Below are 23,285 nucleotides of genomic sequence, written 5' to 3'. Positions count from 1 at the left end.
GACTCTAGGAGGATACAAGATGACTTAGACCAAACTTCTAGCAGTCGTGATGAATGGCAACCAGCTCTGAATGTAGAAAAATGTAAGTTAATGTGGATGAGTAGGTAAAACAGACCTGTACTGTTCAGATACTGCATTAGTAGTGTTCTGTTTGACACAGTCACATTGTTCTTTTTGAGGAACACTGCTGAGTAAATTTAGAGAACCAGCATTTGAAGCTGATTGCAGATCAAATCTCTTGCCTCCAACATACATTGTGTGTGAGGATCACAAAGATAAGATATGAGAAGTTAGAGCTCATACATAGGCATATACACAGTGGTTTTTCCCTCACTTTATTTGTGAGTGGAACAGGAAAGCAAATGACTAGTAATGGTAGAGGGTGCTCTCCACTGTGCACCATACGGTGTCTTTCATAGTGGTGGGATGATTGGGAGTGTTTGGGGAAATGGCAAGGGGGGACTGTTTGTGGACTAGGTCTGTGGGATAGTGCCTGTCTGTAAACGCCTTGGTGAGACCTTCAGCATACTGGGCAAGTGAGTTCTTGCCACTGCAGATATGTTGTAACCAGATGGCCAGGTTGTATGGGAGGGACTTTTTGTGTGGAAGGAATGGCAGCTATTGAAATACAGATACTGTTAGTGATTGGTGGATTTGATGCGGACAGAGGTGTGGATAGAGCCATCAGAGAGCAAGAGGTCAACATCCAAGAAGGTGGCTGGCCAGGTTGAGGAGGACCAGGTGAAGTGGGTGGGATAGAAGGTGTTCAGATGGTGTAGGAATGAGGATAGTGTATCTTGGCCTTGACTCCAGATCATGAAGATATCATCAGTGAACCTGAACCATACCAGTGGTTCAGGGTTATGATGGTGTCCTTTAGATGGACAATAAATAGGTTGGCGTACGAGGGTGCCATGCACTTGACCATGGTTGTGCCGCAGATTTGTTTGTGTACTTTCCCTTCAAAGGAGAAGTAGTTGTGAGTTAGGATGAAGTAAGTAAGGTGTATGAGAAATGAGGCAGTGAGTTTGGAGTCTTAAGGACATTATGAAAGGTTGTGTTCAGTAATTGCCACACCATGGGCATGAGGGATGTTGATGTATAGGGAACTTGCATCAACAGTGATGAGTAGGTATCCAGGAGATAAAGGTAGTGGGAATGGTGGAGAGTTGGTGAAGGAAGGGGTTGATATATTTGACATGGGAGGTTAGATTACAGGCAATTGGATGGAGGTGTTGGTCAACGAGTGCCAAGATTCTTTCAGTGGAGCCCAATAACCAGCTACAATGGGATACCTATGGTTATTGGGTTTGTGGAGGAGTCATATAATTGACAGAGGCCTTCCGTGAGATAGTCACAGTGATTCACACCAACAATGGTGGAACCTTTGTCTGCAGGTAAAATGATTAGATAAGGATTTTTTTTTTAGGTTGGGTATGGCTGTCCATTCTTCTGCTGTAAGGTTGTCATTCTTAGGAAGGATCTGGGGAAGGACGGTGAGTCGCAAGTTGGAGGTAATGAATTCCTTGAAGGTGATCAGCAGGTGATCAGGTGGAAGGGTGAGGGAGGATCACAGCTGGACAGTGGTAACTGAGAGAGGCAGGGTTCAGTGTTGGGATTAGGTTGGCTTTGGTTCGAGAGATTGATGGCAAAGAAGTGTTCCCATTGCAAGGACTAGGAGAAGGAGAGTAATTCTTTGACAAGTGCAACATGGCTAAATTTGGATGTGGGTGAAAGGTGAGGCCTTTCCATAGACTGAAACATGTGTGGTGGTGGGGATTTTGGTGGAAAATTTAGCAACAGAGTTCCAGGAATGTTTCAGCTCTGGATTTGGGCGAATGTTGGTATGGAATTTTGGGGGATGTGGCAAGTTGAAAAAGTCAGCTAGTCAGGTTTTTGGTGCTGTCAGCAGTTGATGAATGGAAACACTTTGGCTAGGATAGTGTTTGTATAGTGGTGCCCCAAGGCAGCAGTAGGATGTTAGCAGGTTGGATAACTTTCAGAAGTGGCATCTGAAATGCCCCTTCAGGCGTTGGAGAGCAAGGGATTGAATTTCAGAGATGTTATGTATGTTGTAGGTATTCCGCAGTAGCAGTATCTTGTGGAGGGAGGACACATGGTTCTTGGAGGACACATGGTTCTGGGATGCCTGTGTGATGGAGATGTTTGTGAGGGTCAAGAATTGGCAGATTCTGAAAACGTGAAGGTCATTGTGATTGGAAGGTGGGATCCAGAGAAAGGAATTTTTATGGTTAGAGCATTGGTGGGCATTTCATGGTTTATGCAGCATTTAAGGAACAGGATGTGGGGCTGGGTTCTAGTCAGGGAAAGGGATACATTTGTGCACAGGTGCAGAAAGCCGGAGCAGGTATCCATTGGGGCAGGAATAGCATGGAGGAAATAGGAATAATATGGAAATGGACAAATGAAGGTATTAGGTGGTTGTGAGGTGAGCCGTATAACAGAAATGATGTGTAAAAATATGTGCAGATATGTAACCACCATCCTTCCCCAGGTCCCTTCCGTAGAACACCACCATTTTTGCAGAAGAAAAGATGGCTGTACCCAATCTCAAAACAAATTCTTACCTAATCATCCTACCTGCAGACAAAGGCTCTACCACTGTTGTTATGCACTGCAATGAGTACTTAGTGGAAGAACTCTACCAATTATCTGACTCCGCCACCTATAAACTCTGCCAGAATGACCTCATCTGAGAAGTCCAGCATAACCTACAATCTCTGTTTAATTCCTTAGACCCTTCCCAGAACCTCTCCCCAGAATCCATTTCCCTCCTCACCCCTACGACACCCTCACACCCACCTGCTACATGCTCCCCAAAATGCACAAACCCAACAATTCTGAGTGCCCCATTGTGGCCGATTATTGCGCCCCTACTGAAAGAATCTCAGTTGTCATTGACCAACACCTTCAACCAGTCTGAAATCTAGCCTCCCACATCAAAGATACCAACAACTTCCCTCACCGACTCTCCACCAGCCCTCCTGAATCCCTACTCGTCACTCTTGATGTAACTTCCCCATACACCAACATCACTCATGATCATGGTGTTGCCGCTACTGAATATGTTTCTGATAACCTTCAGACTCCAAACTCACAACCTCTTTCCTCATACACACAATTACTTCTCCCTTGAAGGGATAGTAAACAAGCAAATCTGTGGCACACCCATGGACACTCACATGGCACACTCCTGTGCCAACCTGTTCATGGGCCATATAGAGTAAATCTTCCTATCCTCCCAAAATCGCAAGCCTCTGGACTGGTTCAAGTTCATTGATGATATCATGACCTGGACCCTGACCACCTCTTCTCTGTTGGCTTCATCCACACCTTTGTCCACATTAAAACCACCAACAGTACCTGCATTTCAACAGCTGCCATGCCTTCCACACCAAAACATCCCTCCCATACAGTGTGGCCACCTGGGGGCAGCATATCTGCAGCAACAAGAACTCTCTCATGCAGTATGCTGAAGGTCTCACTAAGGATTTCATGGAAGGCACTAACCCCCAGATGTAGTATGCAAACAGATCTCCCATCCCATTTCCCCGTACAACCACAATCCTCCCACCACACCCAAGAACCAGATACAAAGGAGCGACCCCTTCATCACTCAGTACCACCCCATAATGGAACAACTGAATGACATCCTTGTCAGGGCTTTGAGAGCCTATCATCACACCCTAAAATGGGGGACATCATTTGTGAGATCCTTTCGGCTCCTCCTAAAGTGGTGTTCCGTCGCCCACCCAACTTCAACAACGTACTAGTCAATCCCTATGCCAATCCTATTCTCAACCCCTCACTGCAGGGCTAATACCACTATGGAAGATGCAGGCGCAAGACCTGCTCAATCCACCTACCCAGCACTTCCTATCCCAGTCCTGTCACAGGCTTATCCCATCCCATCAAAGGCTAGGCCACCTGTGAAAGCAGCCTTGTCATATACCACCTCTGCTGCAATCATTGCACAGATTTTTATATTGGTATGACTGCTAACCAACTCTCCACCAGGATGAATGTCAAACTGTGGACAAGAGTGCAGTTGAGCATCATGTGGCACAACATGCATGTGGACCTAAGATGCTTGATTCCAATAGATGCTTCACAAGCCAGGTCATGTAGATCCTTCCCTCCACCACCAGCTTTCTGAATTGCACAGATGAGAGTTATGCTTACAACACATCCTCCACTCCCAAAACTATCCTGGCCTCAGCCTACACTAAACTACTGTCCCCACACCCTGGACCCAACAGTTTATGCCCCCCTATCCTATCACCCCACCCTATTCACATCCCCTCACTCTCATTGTGTGCTGCCGCCCTCTGCCAACTCACCCGTCTGTCTTTCCCCTGCTCCTCTCCTTTTCCACCCCCCCCCCCCCTCACAGCCTCCCAACATTGCACCTAACAGTCTTGTCATGCCTCCAGTGGCTTCTTCTTCTGGCAGAAGATTTGAAGGGGAAGGAAGAGGGGTGAAGGAAAAGGACTGGAGAGGTTTAGGGAAAGGGGTAGAGTTTAGAAAAGTCACCCAGAACCCCGGCTCAGGGGAGACTTACCAATTGAGATGAGAATGAAAGACCAAATCAGTCTTTCCTCCTCATTCTGTCCAGATGATTATTCACAGTTAATTGTACATTATTAATTTTAGTTTTTGTCTCATTGTTTCTGATTTTATTTACAATTGTCCAGAGAGTCGTTGACACATTATCTGAACCTCATATCTGTTGGTTGATTCTTTCTGATTTTAATCTCCTGACCTCTTTGTGGTACTTATATTTATACTGCTTGTAGAGTTCTTTATGTAACCCTGAGTTAGTCAGTCCATATAAGCTATACATGTTTTCCATTTTTTCTTTCAGATCTTTTGTTTTAAAATCTAATGGCATAAGTTTTGATTTTGAAGGTTCATTTTTTGGATACTCACTTTTTTTTAATGGCATGGCTCTATTTAAGTGCTCAGTCATAAGTTCCATTTATTGTTGACTCTAATGGTAGTCATAACTGATTCCCTTGATTCCTGGCTTAAACTCTGTCTTAGTGTAGCAATATCGTTTGCAGATAATATTCGCCTGTGGTCATACATTTTTCTTGGTTTGAATTTGGCATTGCCCGTAACCAATGTTCCAAGAGACATAGAGTGCTGCCAAAGTAACCTTCAGTATTCAGCAAATAAAATCTCAGTTTCTTAACTTGTTTGTGACTGAACTTCTGATGGCATATGAAGAGATACTTGTTACTGCAATTTATTTATCTACTGTATTTTAAACTAATATACAAATTTATGTAGGCATTTTTATTACATCACTCACCACAGTCTTGTTTGGGGAGGGGGGGGGGGGGGGGAATTCTGTTCATAAAATAATCATCTGTGCTAGTTCATGGAGTCTTCTTTGGCTCATTGACTTCTGCGTGGTTTCTGCTCTGGGGATTCCCATCCCTGTGATTGCCTCATTAGTGCTGCTGTTGATGGCATCTTGCACTACATCATTTCAATGTACTTCCTTAGCTTGCTGCTTCCAATTTATAGTTTTCTGTCTCATCTGGCATAGCGCTAAATGATTCAGCTGCTCTTCTCAAGTGGTCAATTTCTAGAGATCTAAGTCTCTTTTCATTTCTCTCTGTGAGTTTTCGTACTCACTCCCATAACTAGTTATTGGTTCCATGATGAATTTATGTAATTGCATCTTAACCTTTAAATTTTTTGTAGGATGAAAGAGAGGATTTAATTTTTTGATATCCCCTCTTCCATACCTGATCCATTGTTGGATACCTGTGCCCCAGCTTCCATCATGTGATGGGTACTACTCTTTACATACTTTAATTTGATGTCTGCCAATGTCCAAGCAACTTCCCTCATGTCCACAACATAGGTATTACATTTTCTCAAAATTAATTTTCAAACACCACTTTCTATATTCTTCCAATAACTTTCTAAGCATATAAGGTGTATCCTCTTCATCATTTGCCACAGCAGCCTGACTGTAAACACAGAAATGTTTGCACATACCTTACTTCAATCCCCATACTCACACACTTTCCACAGGTGTGATCCAGTGCCATCTTCACATACATCTTAATGCATGTGAGAGAGGCTGACAGTTTCAGTCCATTGTTTATTCTGAAGGTTTCTATAGAAATTTCTTTCCCCACTTTAATGACACAATCTGCAGACTTATAGAGGGGTTCATGATACTTCTTTCATAGATTTTTGGCAATCCCCTGACCACACCATCTTGAACAGTATCTTAATTGGCACTGTGTCATATGCTTCCTCAAGATCGATAAAGACCAAATGAGTGGTTAGATTTCTTTCCAGTCTCTTCTGCATGATATATCTTAAGATAAAGATGTTATCTACACATGACCTGCCACTTCAATAGTTACTTTGTTCTTCCACTTCAGTTATTCAGTTATAACTTTTCTATTCTTGATTTTAAAATCCTCTGAATAGCCTGGTAATTGAATTTGTGTCACTTATGCCACTATAACTGTTACACTCTTTCTTGCTTTCTGTTTTGTGTATGGGGCTTAGATAAGCTAAGTTCCACTCTGCTGGAATTTCATCCCTATGCCAAGAACATTTATGAAATAACTTGCCTAGATTTTTGTTCAGAATACTTGGGCCATACCTTTCTAATTCTACCGGTATATTTCCAGGCCCTGGTTATTTCTCCACTTTCATTTGTGCAGCCGCCTACTGTACCTCTTTTTTGGTTATTTTCTCTACCCCTTCATCATCATGGTTCCCTCTCATCCCCCACTTTATTTCCATATTCTCTATCTTTTCTTCTGTTTGCAGGATTTTAAAATATTTCTCCCACTCTAGCAAACTGATAATCACCAGGTTTGCTCCTTCTAATTAGAGGATGTTGAAGAACATATGCCAACCACAATACTGCTATTGATTATATTGATGAATTTGTGGCAGCTACTTCACACAAATATATTATGCTGCCTTTCAAAGATATCTTTGGCTTTTTACTATTTTTATAACCCACAATGACAGCAGATACAACAAAGTCCATTAGTGTTGCAATGTGCATTCAAGTACACTACCACTCTGTTACCATCCTCTTAGTCACTTCATTATGTTCCCATAAAGAAGTTAAACTTTGAGAATGTGATATGAGCCACAGTATGTATTTAAAAAAAGAGAAAGAACCCTTAGAAACTTACACAGTAGATTGCAGTAATGATAAACTATCCCAAAACAGCTTAGTACTATGTGTGCTTACACCAGCTAAACATGACATAGTAAATTATTAGGAAAAAATCAAACAATTGAAAGCCCAGATTGGAATATCAACAATATTATGAAAAGGGTTGACTGCTACTCACCTTAAAGATGGCACACTGAGACAGGCACAGCACAAAGACTGTTATGCATTGAGCTTTCAGCTAAAGCCTTTTTCGAAATAAAAAGGAAAATACACACACAACCAGGCACACATCACACAAATATGACTGCTATCTCCTGCCACTGTAACCAGAATGCAGCTGTGTCACAGCGAATGGAAGAAGCAATCCGGAGTAGGATGGGGAAGGGGGAGGGATATCAGGGTATGGGGGGGGGGGGGGGGCGACAGAGAAAAGCACTGTCTAGTGAAGAGTGCAGAGACTAGACATCATCTTTACAGTAAGTAGCAATCTATCCTCTCCAAAATATTGTCAATAACTTGAAAATTTACACTTGAATTTCAAATGAGGTCAGTTGTTTTCACCTTCATGTGGCTCATTGGCCTGCGCTCTGTTTTCTTGTATACTAATTTGTTGAGAAGCTCACTGCTTTATGCCTTTATTCTACAAATGTGAGCAGCTATGTAACATTACCTCTGTCAGCTCACAGGAGAACTGTCCCTGGGTTTTCTCAAGATTGTCAGATGGTCTCTCTTCCTGCCCCAGAGATCTTTTCCTTCATTGATCTTTTGTTGAAATATGCCTTTTGCTGCATCTGCAGTAATGTGGAGACAACTTATTCCACACTGTTTGTGTCCATGGTTGGTAACTAAGTTGGAGTTGGAGTTCATCTTCTCCTTCTCTAAAAATGATACAGCATCTGCATCAACTTCCCTGCCTGTGGGTTTGATCTCAGCTCACCAGTACTGCTCATGGGGTTGCTGGTGTTTCCCTGCAAATTATATTTAGAAACTGCAAGGCACAATGTTCAAGCTGGACGAGATATTTCCATAAAGTGTTGACAGGGTTTGCTGCTGAGATGAACTTTGTTCTTAATCAAGGTCCCAGTTCATTGATCGTTCTACAAGGTGTCAATTTTATAGTTCCAGTTTTAATATGCTGTAGAAAGAGAACAACTGCTCAGAATGGCATCAGATTTGAACACCATATTATTGACAAAGAGTGAAACATCAGGGAGGGGGGGGGGGGGGAATAATAAATGGTACTGTAAGTACCTTAACATAAATGGGGTCACCTCTAAATGACAGATGAGTCACATTATGACAGCTATTCTCTGAATTGCACGTTACACCATCCATGCAGTTCAATGTGCATGACTGCACCAGTTTGGCAGTCAACAGCTGTGGTACTGTTAGTTAGGTAAGCCCTTCCACCACAACAGGGGTGTACCATAAAGGTTTCTAATTGTCCCAAGGCTAAAACCACATAAAAAACAAAATGATGTTGGTTTTTAATTCTCCTGATGCTAAAAACTACATAAAAAGCAAAATGACATTAGTTTTCAATTTTCCTGGGGCCAAAAATTGCATTAAAAGTAGAATGACATTGGTTCGTAATTGTTATGAGATTGGCACAAGACATTTTTAGTGTTGTTGTTGTTGTGGTCTTCAGTCCTGAGACTGGTTTGACGCAGCTCTCCATGCTACCCTATCCTGTGCAAGCTTCTTCATCTCCCAGTACTTACTGCAACCTACATCATTCTGAATCTGCTTAGTGTATTCATCTCTTGGTCTCCCTCTACGATTTTTACCCTCCACACTGCCCTCCAATGATAAATTTGTGATCCCTTGATGCCTCAGAACATGTCCTACCAACGGGTCCCTTCTTCTTGTCAAGTTGTGCCACAAACTCCTCTTTTCCACAATTCTATTCAATACCTCCTCATTAGTTATGTGATCTACCCATCTAATCTTCAGCATTCTTCTGCAGCACCACATTCCAAAAGCTTCTATTCTCTTCTTGTCCAAACTATTGATCGTCCATGTTTCACTTCCATACATGGCTACACTCCATACAAATACTTTCAGAAACGACTTCCTGACACTTCAATCTATACTCGATGTCAACAAATTTCTCTTCTTCAGAAACGCTTTCCTTGCCATTGCCAGTCTACATTTTATATCCTCTGTACTTTGACCATCATCAGTTATTTTGCTCCCAAAATAGCAAAACTCATTTACTACTTTAAGTGTCTCATTTCCTAATCTAATTCCTTCAGCATCACCCGACTTAATTCGACTACATTCCATTATCCTCATTTTGCTTTTGTTGATGTTCATCTTATATCCTCCTTTCAAGACACTGTCCATTCCGTTCAACTGCTCTTCCAAGTCCTTTGCTGTCTCTGACAGAATTACAATGTCATCAGCGAACCTCAAAGTTTTTATTTCTTCTCCATGGATTTTAATACCTACTCCGAATTTTTCTTTTGTTTCCTTCACTGCTTGCTCAATATACAGATTGAATAACATCGGGGAGAGGCTACAACCCTGTCTCACTCCCTTCCCAACCACTGCTTCCCTTTCATGCCCCTCCTCTCTTATAACTGCCATCTGGTTTCTGTACAAATTGTAAATAGCCTTTCGCTCCCTGTATTTTACCCCTGCCACCTTTAGAATTTGAAAGAGAGTATTCCAGTCAACATTTTCATAAGCTTTCTCTAAGTCTACAAATGCTAGAAATGTAGGTTTGCCTTTTCTTAATCTATTTTCTAAGATAAGTCATACGGTCAGTGTTGCCTCACGTGTTCCAACATTTCTACGAAATGCAAACAGATCCTCCCCGAGGTCGGCTTCTACCAGCTTTCCATTCGTCTGTAAAGAATTTGCATTAGTATTTTGCAGCTGTGACTTATTAAACTGATAGTTCGGTAATTTTCACATCTGTCAACACCTGCTTTCTTTGGGATTGGAATTATTATATTCTTCTTGAAGTCTGAGGGTATTTCACCTGTATCATACATCTTGCTCACCAGATGGTAGAGTTTTGTCAGGACTGACTCTCCCAAGGCCGTCAGTAGTTCTAATGGAATGTTGTCTACCCCTGGGGCCTTGTTTCGACTCAGGTCTTTCAGTGCTCTGTCAAACTCTTCACGCAGTATCGTATCTCCCATTTCATCTTCATCTACATTCTCTTCCATTTCCATAAATTGTCCTCAAGTACATCGCCCATGTGCAGACCCTCTATATACTCCTTCTGCCTTTCTGCTTTCCCTTCTTTGCTTAGAACTGGGTTTCCATCTGAGCTCTTGATATTCATACAAGTGGTTCTCTTTTCTCCAAAGGTCTCTTTAATTTTCCTGTAGGCAGTATGATAAATGGTTTAAAGCCAACTCACTGACATTAAACTTCGAAAAGACTCACTATATGCAATTCAGAACCTGTAAGAGGTTTCCACCCAGCATATGCATAAAGTATGAAGAAGAGCAGATAGAAGAGGTTGACAGTCTTAAATTCCTGGGATTACAACTTGATAATAAATTCAGTTGGGAGGAGCACACCACAGAACTGCAGAAACACCTTAACAAATCTGTATTTGCAATTCGAGTGTTAGCTGACATAGGTGACATGAAAATGAAAAGCTTGCATACTTTGCCTACTTTCATTCCATTATGTCATATGGTATAATATTTTTGGGTAACTCTTCAAGTCAAACAAAAGTTTTCAGAGTCCAAAAGTGTGTAATACGTATTATTTGTGGAGTAAATTCACGGACGTTCTGTAGAAAACTCTTCAAAGAACTGGGTATACTAACTACTGCCTCTCAGTATATTTACTCCTTAGTGAAATTTGTCCGAAATTTGTCCGAAATAGTCCGCCCCTGGTAGCTGAGTGGTCAGCGTGACACTGTCAGTCCTAAGGGCCCGCGTTCGAATCCCGGCTGGGTCGGAGATTTTCTCCGCTCAGGGACTGGGTGTTGTGTTGTCCTAATCATCATCATTTCATCCCCATCGATGTGCAAGTTGTCGAAGTGGCGTCATATCGAAAGACTTGCACCAGAGGAGCGGTCTACCTGACAGGAGGCGCTCGTCACACGACATTTCATTTCATTTCATGTCCTAAATAATATATCTCTTTTTACAACAAACAGCTCAGTTCACACAAACAATACCAGGAAGAAAAATGATCTGCACAAGGACTTAAAAGCACTTACTTTAGTTCAAAAAGGGGTCCACTACTCAGGAACACTCATCTTCAATAATTTGCCAGCAAACATAAAAAATTAAGTTACAAATAAAGATCAGTTTAAAAGGAGCCTAAAAGACTTGCTAGTGGCTGACTCCTTCTACTCCATTGACGAATTTTTTAATAAAAACAAGTGATGTATTGTATATATTCATACTATTAGTATTGTTATTTCAGCTTTAAATAAATAAATAAATAAATAAATAAATATAAATTGACCTGTTTCGCATCCACGAGGATCTCCTCTGCACAGATCTATGGAACAAAAAACTAATCATAATCTAATCTAATCTAAGTATCTATCTTACCCCTAGGAGATAAGCCTCTACATCCTTACATTTGTCCTCTAGCCATCCCTGATTAGCCATTTTGCACTACCTGTCGATCTCATTTTTGAGACGTTTGTATTCCTTTTTGCCTGCTTCATTTACTGCATTTTTATATTTTTCCTTTCATCAATTAAATTCAATATTTTTTGTGTTACCCAAGGATTTCTACTAGCCCTCGGCTTTTTAACTACTTGATCCTCTGCTGCCTTCACTACTTCATCCCTCAGAGCTATTCATCCTTCTTCTACTGTATTTCTGTCCCCCATTCCTGTCAATTGTTCCCTTATGCTCTCCCTGAAACTCTGTACAACCTCTGGTTTAGTCAGTTTATCCAGGTCCCATCTCCTTAAATTCCCACCTTTCTGCAGTTTCTTCAGTTTTAATCTACAGTTTATAACCAATAGATTGTGGTCAGAGTCCACATCTGCCCCTGGAAATGTCTTACAATTTCAAACCTGGTTCCTGAATCTCTGTCTTACCATTATATAATCTATCTGATACCTTCTAGTTTCTCCAGAATTCTTCCATTTATACATGGAAGAAAACACGGAAGAGAATTTGCAGTGTACTGTCCACCAATTTCTGCCACAACTTGATTTCAAGAAACAGCATGTTCCATGAAAGATCAAAATGTGTCAGGGGTCACATTCAGAATGCAATGCCTTTAGTCCAGCTGTGCAAAGGGTCACATGGATTAAGACCAGCTGATTTGGCTAGTGAACCTGTAGGGAAATGACTGCTGATAATTCTAGCATTTCCGAAATGCCTCAGTAGCATTCACTTTGCTGGCTGTGCAGTGTGTGGAGTAGCGTTATCGTACATAAAAATGATCCCACCTGTACATCCACATTGATGAAGTGTTGGAATGATTTTGGCATGCAAAAGATTCTCATAGCATTCACCAGTGATGGTACAGATAACACGATTCACAGAACTCATCTCCTCAAAAAAAAGCCCTATGATAAGCGATGCTGTCACCTATACCACACAGTTACATTTGCAGAATGAACTGGTACCCGGTGATGTGCTTGCAGATTTTCTGTTGCCCATATTCTGCAGTTTTAGATGTTGACATGTCTTTGGAGATGGAAATGGCCTTCGTCTGTCTACAGAACATTCCACAGCCATTCATTGTATACTTCCATGCATGCAATAAATTCCAGAGTGAACATTTGTCGTGCTAAAAGTGCAGCAGGAAGCAACTCTGGAACATGGGTGGCATGCACTGCAAATGTTCATTGAACATTTTTGACATCTTCAGAAATGTCATTTTTGGCTATGTTATGATGATTTGATAAGAATCGAGGGGCATGAAAGGGAAGCAGTGGTCAGGAAGGGAGTGAGACAGGGTTTTAGCCTCTCCCCAATGCTATTCAATCTGTATATTGAGCAAACAGTGAAGGAAAGTGAAAGAAAAATTCGGAGTAGGTATTAAAATCCATGGAGAAGAAATAAAAACTTTGATGTTCGCCGATGACATTGTAATTCTGTCAGAGGCAGCAAAGGACTTGGAAGAGCAGTTGAACAGAATGGATAGTGTCTTGAAGGGAGGATATAAGGTGAACATCAACAAAAGCAAAATGAGGATAATGTATTGTAGTCGAATTAAGTCGGGTGATGCTGAGGGAATTATCTTAGGAAATGAGACACTTAAAGTAGTAAAGGAGTTTCGCTATTTGGGGAGCAAAATAACTGATGACGATCAAAGTAGAGAGGATATAAAATGTAGACTGGCAATGGCAAGGAAAGCATTTCTGAAGAAGAGAAATTTGTTAACATCGAGTATAGATTTAAGTGTTAGGAAGTCGTTTCTGAAAGTATTTGTATGGAGTGTAGCCATGTATGGAAGTGAAACATGGACGATAAATAGTTTAGACAAGAAGAGAATAGAAGCTTTCGAAATGTGGTGCTACAGAAGAATGCTGAAGATTAGATGGGTAGATCACATAACTAATGAGGAGGTATTGAATAGAATTGGGGAGAAGAGGAGTTTGTGGCAATTCCCTGTGCAATACATGTTTGCACACCACCGCTTGAGCCCTCCTGTAATGCAATGGCCACATCTTCAACAGACATTGAATCAACTGCTTTTCTCCCTCTGCCACAGAGCAACTTCATAAAAACCTGACTTTTCGAATTTTGTAATCTTCTTCTCCAGACCCGTAGCAGACATCAGACCAATGTCTTTTTTCATACCCTAGAGTGTCTGGAACTTCCACAAGGCTACTGGCACACAGTCACCGTTCTTGTAAAGGAGCTTTGCCAGCAGCGCACGATCCTTCATGGAAACCGTCATGTTGGCCATCTTAGATTCAAACTTAGGAACAGCTGTGTTCCACACATCTGTTAATTTGACATTCTGAACAGTGGTTCTCTTTCTAAAGCATTTTGAAACTGTAACTTTAATTGTAGACACTTTTATATTGTTTTGATAACTACTTTAATCTTCTGTATGGATATTTATTGCCAGTCTTATAACTAATATCCACTGTTTTCTTTCAGATTGATGGGAAACTTCTTTGAAAAGAAAGCTCTAATATTCCTAGACTTAAAGCGAGTTATGAAAGGCATGGAAAGTTCCGATATTGATGTACAGAGTCATTATGATCAGTTAGACATTACTGCTGTTGAGTTCCACAATTTATGTGAAACAACTGAGACAGAATTGATGGCTGCTGAGTTAATTCTGAATAACCAACTGGAGGTAAGTATGAGGCACAGAAACTTGTAAGGATGTCAACTGAATAACGAAATGTCAAATTAACAGCAAGGATTCTTTGCTTCAAGTTAAACCTCAGATAATCGTGTTCACTTCAGTTTCCAAAATGATTGTAGTTGCATTGTAAACTGATGATTTCTTCAGATTCTAACACACAAATGACATGATATCTGATAACCAGATATCTTGAAATTGTGTAGTAAGATTTTGAGACAACAGCCATATGTCAGTAATGTCCTGCCATATTAGTTCAGTGCAGAATCTTGTGGTTATCTTCAGGTGTACAACTGTGAAGGTACACCAAACTGCTCCGAGTAAATTTGTGGGGTCCTGCTAACTTATGGTGTACTTGTAAGCTGGTGTGCACTGTAATGTAACAGATCAAGTTCATTTTAATTGAATCAACTGTGGGTTCCTGGTGGAACATTCTAAATTAACTAAACGAACACTATTTATAGCCTTGTTTCACAATTAATTATTAATTGTATTGCACAACCTAGGTTTTGGGTTATAATCCCATTTTCAAGCACATTACTGATTACCAAAGATGATAATACATTGGTAAACAAGATGATGAGGCAAAGATAATCTCAATTTCTTAGGTATCAATCCATAGCTTAATGCACACTTACATCAATGACAATTTTTTCAACAATTACATCCATTATTAAATATTCACCAATTATACTACAATGACCGGACTAAAGTTATCCATCAGCTAAGATATTTTTAACTATGATGGACTGGGGCCCAAAGTTGTGCTTCTGTCCTGGGGTTGTGATCTCATCTAAAAGAGGTGAATAATTGAATTGGGTTTGCTCATTTAATAATAGGTGTAGGGATATACACATCCATTTTTTAATTTCTAAGATGTCTAATTGGTCGAGTTTGGCCCCCCTTTCCTCTGTGTGTAGAACTTTTACATTTATTGTGTATTTGTGATTATTGTTCAGGCAATTTTCTACAAAGTGTAATGTAACATATTATTATTATTTTTATTGTTGTTATTATTTCTTTCTTTTCTCCCTCATTCCATAGATAATATTGACATACAAACAAAAGAGGTAGAAAGATGCTTCTCAATTTTTTAATTGCTTTAGATTCATCTGTCCGTGTCTACATGGGGTAGCGGGTGGATGTATTACGAGCTCTACTAAGTTAATATTGTTAAAAAGTCTGTTCGTCTCAATAAGTGATAGAAGGTGAACATATTGCGAGTTCTGGTGGGTTAATATTGTTAAAAATTGTGTATTCCAATTGTACATTAAAAAGTGTTATCAAGATAGCAGAGTTTATTTGTACTTTCACGGTGATGATACCCATCTGTTCATCTCTCCGCAACGTGCCGAGAATCCTGCATCAAAAGGATTGAAGCTAACAAGTAGAATTCGTGTGAGCAGAGGAGGGGTGATCCGGAACCAGTATTGTCATACCAATCTCCATGCACAACAGCAGTAACAAGAAAAGGATGTACATAAATTTACAAATGTTAAATGCTGAATATATGTATTCAATATGGAAAGTCTGTTTGTATTAAAGCCAGTTAAAGTTCACTCTGAATATGTGTATGTTCAATCATTCTTTCAAAATTTTCCTTTTAATTATTCAAGCAACAAATTTTTATTCAGTCTCCAATATATATCACATTCTTAGTCCCCCCACCACTATTGAATGGTAACCGTTCAAAGGACGGCAGTGAGTGGAATATGAACAGACCTTTCAATTGTCGGGAAAAAAAGATTTTTTTGAGATAAATGATCCATTTTATTGTTTCAAGGAACTAAAGAGGCCTTTGTTGCATTTGTTACATGTCCATGAGATTGAAACTATTAACAACTTGATGGAGCAAACTAAAATTAAATCCTGCCTACAAACGAGATGCACCGGGAATGTGGATTTCAGCGGTTAAGGTAGGAAGCTGCTACACTGTACGCTTGTATGGCCATGCTTGATGCCATCTCTCTCTCAGTAAATAATCTCTTTTCCTTCCAATTAACATCCTTCACAGAAAGTGCATTTCTCTACAAATACAAAAATCTGCATAAAGTCCCTCATTAAGGTGCAAAATAATTCTTTCAAATTCTGTAAGACTGTATCAATAGGACTGTATCAGAGAATAATTAGGTTCATTAAATGAAAACAAACATAAAGCTGCTTTAATTGAAAGATACCGAACAAAATTTCCTGCTTAAAATTATTTCTTTTCATAATTTTATTAAGCACTGTTCACAATAGAGTCAAAGAAAATGGCCATCGTTGATAATTTGTTACAAAATGCAATATGCCAAAATTGCGGAAATCCGAGCAACAGTTGAAGGTAATGCGCCAACTCATGATCTGGCCAATGGTTACCAAAACAACCAGGTTGGCATCCCATTATTAGAAAGTTATGGCACTGGTAATATAACTAGTCATGATGCCAAATTTTTTATTTAATTTGTGTTTTGTTAATGATATTTAATAATCACTTGAATTAGCAATATGATCAGTTTGATGCACCACACCCGACAAAGTTAATTTCAAAAGTTGTCTCCTTAGATACCTTCACTGGTTACCCACAATATGGGGTTAGCCTGTCGAAGGAAAATAGTGAAAGTTGCACAATGCAGCAACACTTGCCGGCAGCTGCACCTGTCAAGCAAGCGTAGTTGCCATGCGCTATACCACAAGCATACATAAACAGGCCTGTCACTGACAGTGGGGCATGCTTGTCAACATTGCTTGCAGATGAGGGATTACTTAGGCATCAACAATTCCTGGTATTTACTTCTCAAAAGGAAAAGAACACACCCTGTGGTCTTTATCAGAGCATTTCAAAATGTTTTACCTCGTACCTGGACTGAAGCCCAGAAAATTAGATTTGTTGTTGGACACACACAGGGTGACATTCTGCTATGGGTTACAGACATGGCGGATTGTTTCCACTATTATGAATAGTTTGAGAGGGCATTTCTGGATAAGTATTGGTCTGAGGCCATACAAGAGAGGGTCAGACATGAAGTATTCAACCCAGCTCCATTCAGTAGCAAGTACGGAAGCTTAAGGGGCTATTTTGAAAAATATTTGAATAAAACCAGATACTGGACAAACCCAGTATCTCAAGAAGAAGTGTTTAAAATTTTCAAGAGCTATCTTCCTGCCCCCATTAGGGAAAAACTCATTACCACCCCAGAACATGACACCAAATACTTTCTATCTGTACTGGACTCAATAGATTTAATATATGAAAAGAGGCAAGTACAACTGAAGCCTGTTAATACGGCAATAGCGACACAGAGATTTACGGAACAAGTAAACAACAGATTTGTAGTACAATACAGATACCAACCTTACCCCACGCAGACCTATGGTAATGGTAACAGTAATCACAATGGCAATGGAGGAAGCCATAAATATGAAGTTGAATATCAAAGAAATGGGCAAACATTTAGCAAAAACAATTACAATGGGTAAGCAGCGTATGGCCAGCCTGTACAATATGTACAGACACAAGCTACCGGCAATAATCAGCTGATTGCTTCGCAAACGCAAAACAATAACAGGCTACCGAATAACCCACAGACAACAGAATTCGGCCAGCAAAGTAACACACATATGCCAAATAACATGTAGAGGCAAAGAGAATTTTAGTCGAGAGCCTCTCAGGACAATAATTGACGCAACCAAACATCAAGGGTCAACATAGTGGAAGTTCTGCCTAACCTAGAGATCGATGCCACTGTGACGCCGGAAAACTTGAACCAGACACGGTAGGTCCCCATTCTGTGACCTTGGAGGGGAATAGGGACACAAGCTTGATCAAGACTTGCTTTATTAGATACGATCATGGTAATGATGTGAGAAATGATCTACTCACTACCTTGAAGTTCAGTTGATAAATCCCATAGTTATGTTTGTCAACACATACAGTAATGAACAGTCATCAGCAGAAGAAATAATGGTGACACAATAAACACAAAGGTAAGTGAATCAAAGTGCTTGTCTAAAGAACAGCAAGCGGAACTTAGGGAGCTGATACTTGCTTATATACATGTATTTGAAAAATGACCAGGTATTATTAAGAATTTCGTGTACAAAATGGGAGTTTTATTAAAATCTCAAAGAAGAGGGTATGCAGCCATTTTTGCACCTCTAAGGTGTATATATGTTTAATAATATTAAATTTAGGATCCTGGAAAATCACTTTCCAGAATTAATGTTGTTAGTTGGTAAGGAACATTTTTGTTTATGCTTTTTCTTATATGTCAAATGTATAAATGATAAGTTAAGTGTATGTAATACCCCCCCCCCCCCCCCCCAGAAGAATTTTACTTTTATGTGTCTAGAGATGTTGATACAAGAAACACAACACTTCACCTTGTGCATGGCCCAGTTGTAAATGAATAAATGAACTTGTGAAACACACGGTAGTGCGCAATGCAATACACAACTTGCCAAGACATTAGTGGTAACAGAGCGACGCAGCGCATGCGCATTGGGGAGAATGCTAGTCAACAAATGGTAGGCACGTGCATGCCAGACACAGCTGAAGGTGTTGGAGAACCCAAAACAAACAAACCCTATGAGTTACAGCCTGCACTAGCATTTTTAAAGCCTATTGCATAAACTGGGACATATAAAATTAAGGGAAAGTCTATGCTACAACTATTCACATAGTGCACACAAACAAAGATAAGCTAAGTTATGTTACTATGTACATTATATCTATATATTTACAAATTTAAGTATTGAAAGTACATGCACTAATTATAATCAAGAAGCCAGAAAACCCTTGCTGAAGGTAAACAAGCGAGTGCAATATGAGTGGCGAATGGAATAAGAGGTCGCATCATGCCGATAATACACTTTATCTTTCAGATTTATTAGGTAAGTAGAGATGCTCACATGACATTAAATGAGTTTGTGATAGCACGACTGCACACTAAAGTAAATGAGTACATGGTTGAATATATGAAAGAGGTATTAGTGACCAGACCATCGAGCCACTGTACACTTATCTATGAAGATTTAGTGTTAAGTTTATTCTTCCAGGGAACGATGCATCGACAAATCCTAAAGTGAAGAAAGATAAATGCTTGTCAAGTGTTAGGTACCATATAAACATAAGAAAGGCCTGCACCACAAGTAAATATAGTTCTAAGTTTATGATATGTATGAATGTGATAGTATGAAAATATGTGTAGAGGAATAAAGTTGCAGTACATTGCATATCACGATGCTGAACTAAGGTGTGGCACTACCAAATAATCAAGGGGCCGAAACCTAACTACTGTGAGCATTGACTACTCATGAAAGCGTCCAACACCTGATTTACACTGAATTTTTTTATACATATTTGCTACTTATATAAACACTGTTTTATGCTCATTGTACATGACATATACATAGTATTGATGGTACAACTCTGTATACCACAGCATATAAAATGCTTATCCTTTATATGATTAACATAACAAGTAAATATTGAGGCACACTTTAAACACTGAATAAGTGTTCAATACAAATGGTATTGTCAGGTTTGCATTGTGTTTATAAACAATAAACTATTTTCTTGTTGGGATCACAGTTAAGACCAGCAACAAGATGTAACTGAGCACATAAATGCCTTTCCGTGAAATTTCCTCAACCCCATAGTGTGTACATCCTTCCTGGAGAATGCTAGAGAGGTGAGGCCATGTGTAGTTATTTAAGCAGCATGTAGAATCTGTTGTAGCGCAACTATTGCTTACTTCTTTAATTCTTTGAACTTGATAAATATGCTCCGACAAGAAATAACAATAAATTGAAATGGAATGCATGTCAATTTATGCCATAAAGAAAAAACAAATCTATTATTGTATGAATGTTATGTAAAGAATGAAAAATCAAATGAGAGCAAAAGGTGTACTCATATTATTGGAACTGAACAACGTAAGAAAATTATAATTTAACAAAATGTACTAAACAAAATGATAATCAGACCACAATGTATAAAAGTAGCAAAAATGGCATGTTAGCAAATGAATAGGATATGTTTATTTTTGTAGTTGTATTTTTATTTATTTTTGTTATGTTTGTAGTATGTGGAAAGGACACTACAAAAATTTTGTGTAATGAAAGACACTCAAAAACGTAGTGCAAAAACATACAAAACCTGCCTGCAAAGTGTTAAGTGTGCATGTGAAATATGTGGTTGTGCACGTGATGAACTAAAAGAAATGCCAGTACTTCATAAAAACATGAATTATCTGTGCTCGATGACATCGTAGAAGCGGCAGGAAGCTTACCTTGTTGGCGGTTGTCAGATGTACAGCTGGTATCCCCACTGAATAAGAGTGAGTGAAGAGGTGAAATACCTTCCTCGGGCTGCTGATACGGAAACCAGTTATCACTGCATCCAAGACTTCACAAAGGATCATGCCACTGAACACAAGCTTCACGAATTTGGGTAGTAAAAACTATGTGGATGCACAACACGGGCATTCTACTTTGTATTAAACACGTAAAAGCCAGCAGAGTCGGTAACGGATGTCGAGCTGCACGCGCTTGTTTCGCAAGCTAAACACTGGGCAGATACTGACCGACAATAATGGGACTATGCACTTACAGCAAGCACTTTGTTATGAAGGAAAACTTAAGTATGTATGTGTTAAGGGAACTGACATGCCTATATAAATTAGTAATCATGGAGGATAACTCCAATGGCTGAAAAATAAATGCTATGCCCATACTGGCCAGAGTTATCAACCCATGAAAAGAGAAATAAGCTCAGACACTGTGCACCTCCGCATGACATCAGTGCACAGTGGGGGGCAATTATAATGTAACATATTATTATTATTATTTCTTTCTTTTCTTTTCTCCCTCATTCTTTTCGTTTTATACATATATATAATTTTGTACCATAGATAACATTGACATACAAATAAAAGAGGTAGAAAGATGCTACTTGATTTTTTAATTGCTTCAGATTCATCTGTCTGTGTCTGTATGTGATAGCAGGCAGGTGTATTATGAGCTCCACCAAGTTGATATTGATTAAAACTCTGTTCGTATCAATAAGTAGACATATTGTGAGTTCCACCGGATTAATATTGTTAAAAAATGTGTATTCCAATTGTACATTAAAAAGTGTTATGAAGATAGCAGAGTTTATTCGTACTTTAACGGTGATGATACCCATCTGTTCATCTCTCCAAGCCAAGCCGCGAATCCTGCATCAAGAGCATCGAAACTAACAAGTATAGTTCGAGTGAGCAGAGGAGGGGCGATCTGGAACCAGTATTGTCATACCAATCTCCATGCACAATAGTGGTAACAAGAAAAAGATGTACGTAAATTTACAAATGTTAAATGCTGACTATATTTATTGAATATGGAAGGTCTGTTCATATTAGAGCCAGTTAAAGTTCACTGCGGATACGTGTATGTTCAAATTTTTTTCAATCATTCTTTCAAAATTTTCCTGTTAATAATTTAAGCAACAAATTTTTATTTAGTTTCCAATAAATATCACATTCTTCGTCCCCTCATCACTATTCGAAAGTCTGAATCTGGCTTCCTCAATCTCCAGCTTCTGTGGTGTTCCTTAAGCCTGGTACAGATTGACCCCCTCCCCCCATCTGTTCAATGCAGCACTCCCGGCATGTGATTTTATAAACCCTACTTCGTGTGATAGCTGGTTATTTTTCTTTTGCATTTGACAAGAAACCACCTATTGTCTGAGGAACATAGAAAAACACAGAGAAACCCTTTGTCTTCCAGATGTTAATTATGCTATTTGATGTTTTCCCTATAAAAGGTCATCTGTAACATTTCTTTTCCTGTTTGTCTGTGTTTTTCATTGGGGACAGTAGGGACCTGGCTTGCTTCGTTTTTTTTTACCTAAACTTTTATCAGTGGTGTTGGGGTCAAATTCATCATTCATGGCTATTGTTTTTATTGTGTTAAGTTCCTGGTTAAAGTCTTCTTGGGTCATAGGAATAGAAAGGAGACAGTGGATCATGTGATGGAATGCTGCAAGTCTGTAGATTGTAGGATGTTGGGAGGAAGCTGGGATGAAAGTATCAGTGAAGGAATATTTTTGGTAAATTTTTGATTTATGGTTACTGTCTACTATCTTTAAGCTAATGTCCAGGCAGTTTATGTTGCCCTCCCCAAATCCATGCTGACCGTCATGTTAGTGTGCCACTGGTTCATATTTTTCACAAATTTATGGAGTTGTCTATTGGAACCTTCCCACATACAAAGAATATCATCTGCAAATCTGTACCAATAGGTAAAATAGTCCCCCATTCGGATCTCTGGGCGGAGACTACTCAGGAGGATGTTGTTATCAGGAGAAAGAAAACTGGCATCCTACGGATTGGAGTGTGGCATGTCAGATCCCTTAATCAGGCAGGTAGGTTAGAAAATTTGAAAAGGGAAATGGATAGGTTAAAGTTAGATATAGTGGGAATTAGTAAAGCTCAGTGGCAGGAGGAACAAGACTTCTGGTCAGGTGAATACAGGGTTATAAATACAAAATCAAACAGGGGTAATGCAGGAGTAGGTTTAATAATGAATAGGAAAATAGGAATGCGGGTAAGCTACTACAAACAGCATAGTGAACGCATTATTGTGGTCAAGATAGTTACGAAGCCCACGTCTACCACAGTAGTACAAGTTTATATGCCAACTAGCTCCACAGATGACGAAGAGATTAATGAAATGTATGATGAGATAAAAGAAATTATTCAGATAGTGAAGGGAGACGAAAATTTAATAGTCATGGGTGACTGGAACTCACTAATAGGAAAAGGAAGAGAAGGAAACCTAGTAGGTGAATATGGAATTGGGTTAAGGAATGAAA

At 39.5% G+C, this 23,285-nt stretch overlaps 1 protein-coding gene across 1 annotated transcript in view; it reads left to right on the top strand.

Moving 5' to 3' along the window:
• LOC126227561 (dynein regulatory complex subunit 3-like) overlaps positions 1-23,285 on the top strand; it is a 150,026-nt gene that overhangs the window by 43,923 nt on the left and 82,818 nt on the right. Inside the window, exon 3 of the mRNA XM_049942273.1 lies at positions 14,239-14,440. Coding sequence (XP_049798230.1) covers positions 14,239-14,440 — 202 coding nt within the window. The remainder of the gene's footprint in view (positions 1-14,238; positions 14,441-23,285) is intronic.

This window comes from Schistocerca nitens, chromosome 1, assembly GCF_023898315.1.
Source record: "Schistocerca nitens isolate TAMUIC-IGC-003100 chromosome 1, iqSchNite1.1, whole genome shotgun sequence".
In the NCBI taxonomy this organism is placed as follows: Eukaryota; Metazoa; Arthropoda; class Insecta; order Orthoptera; family Acrididae; genus Schistocerca; species Schistocerca nitens.
The sequence above is the reverse complement of the archived record's forward strand: the minus strand, read 5'-3'. Positions and strand labels throughout refer to the sequence as shown.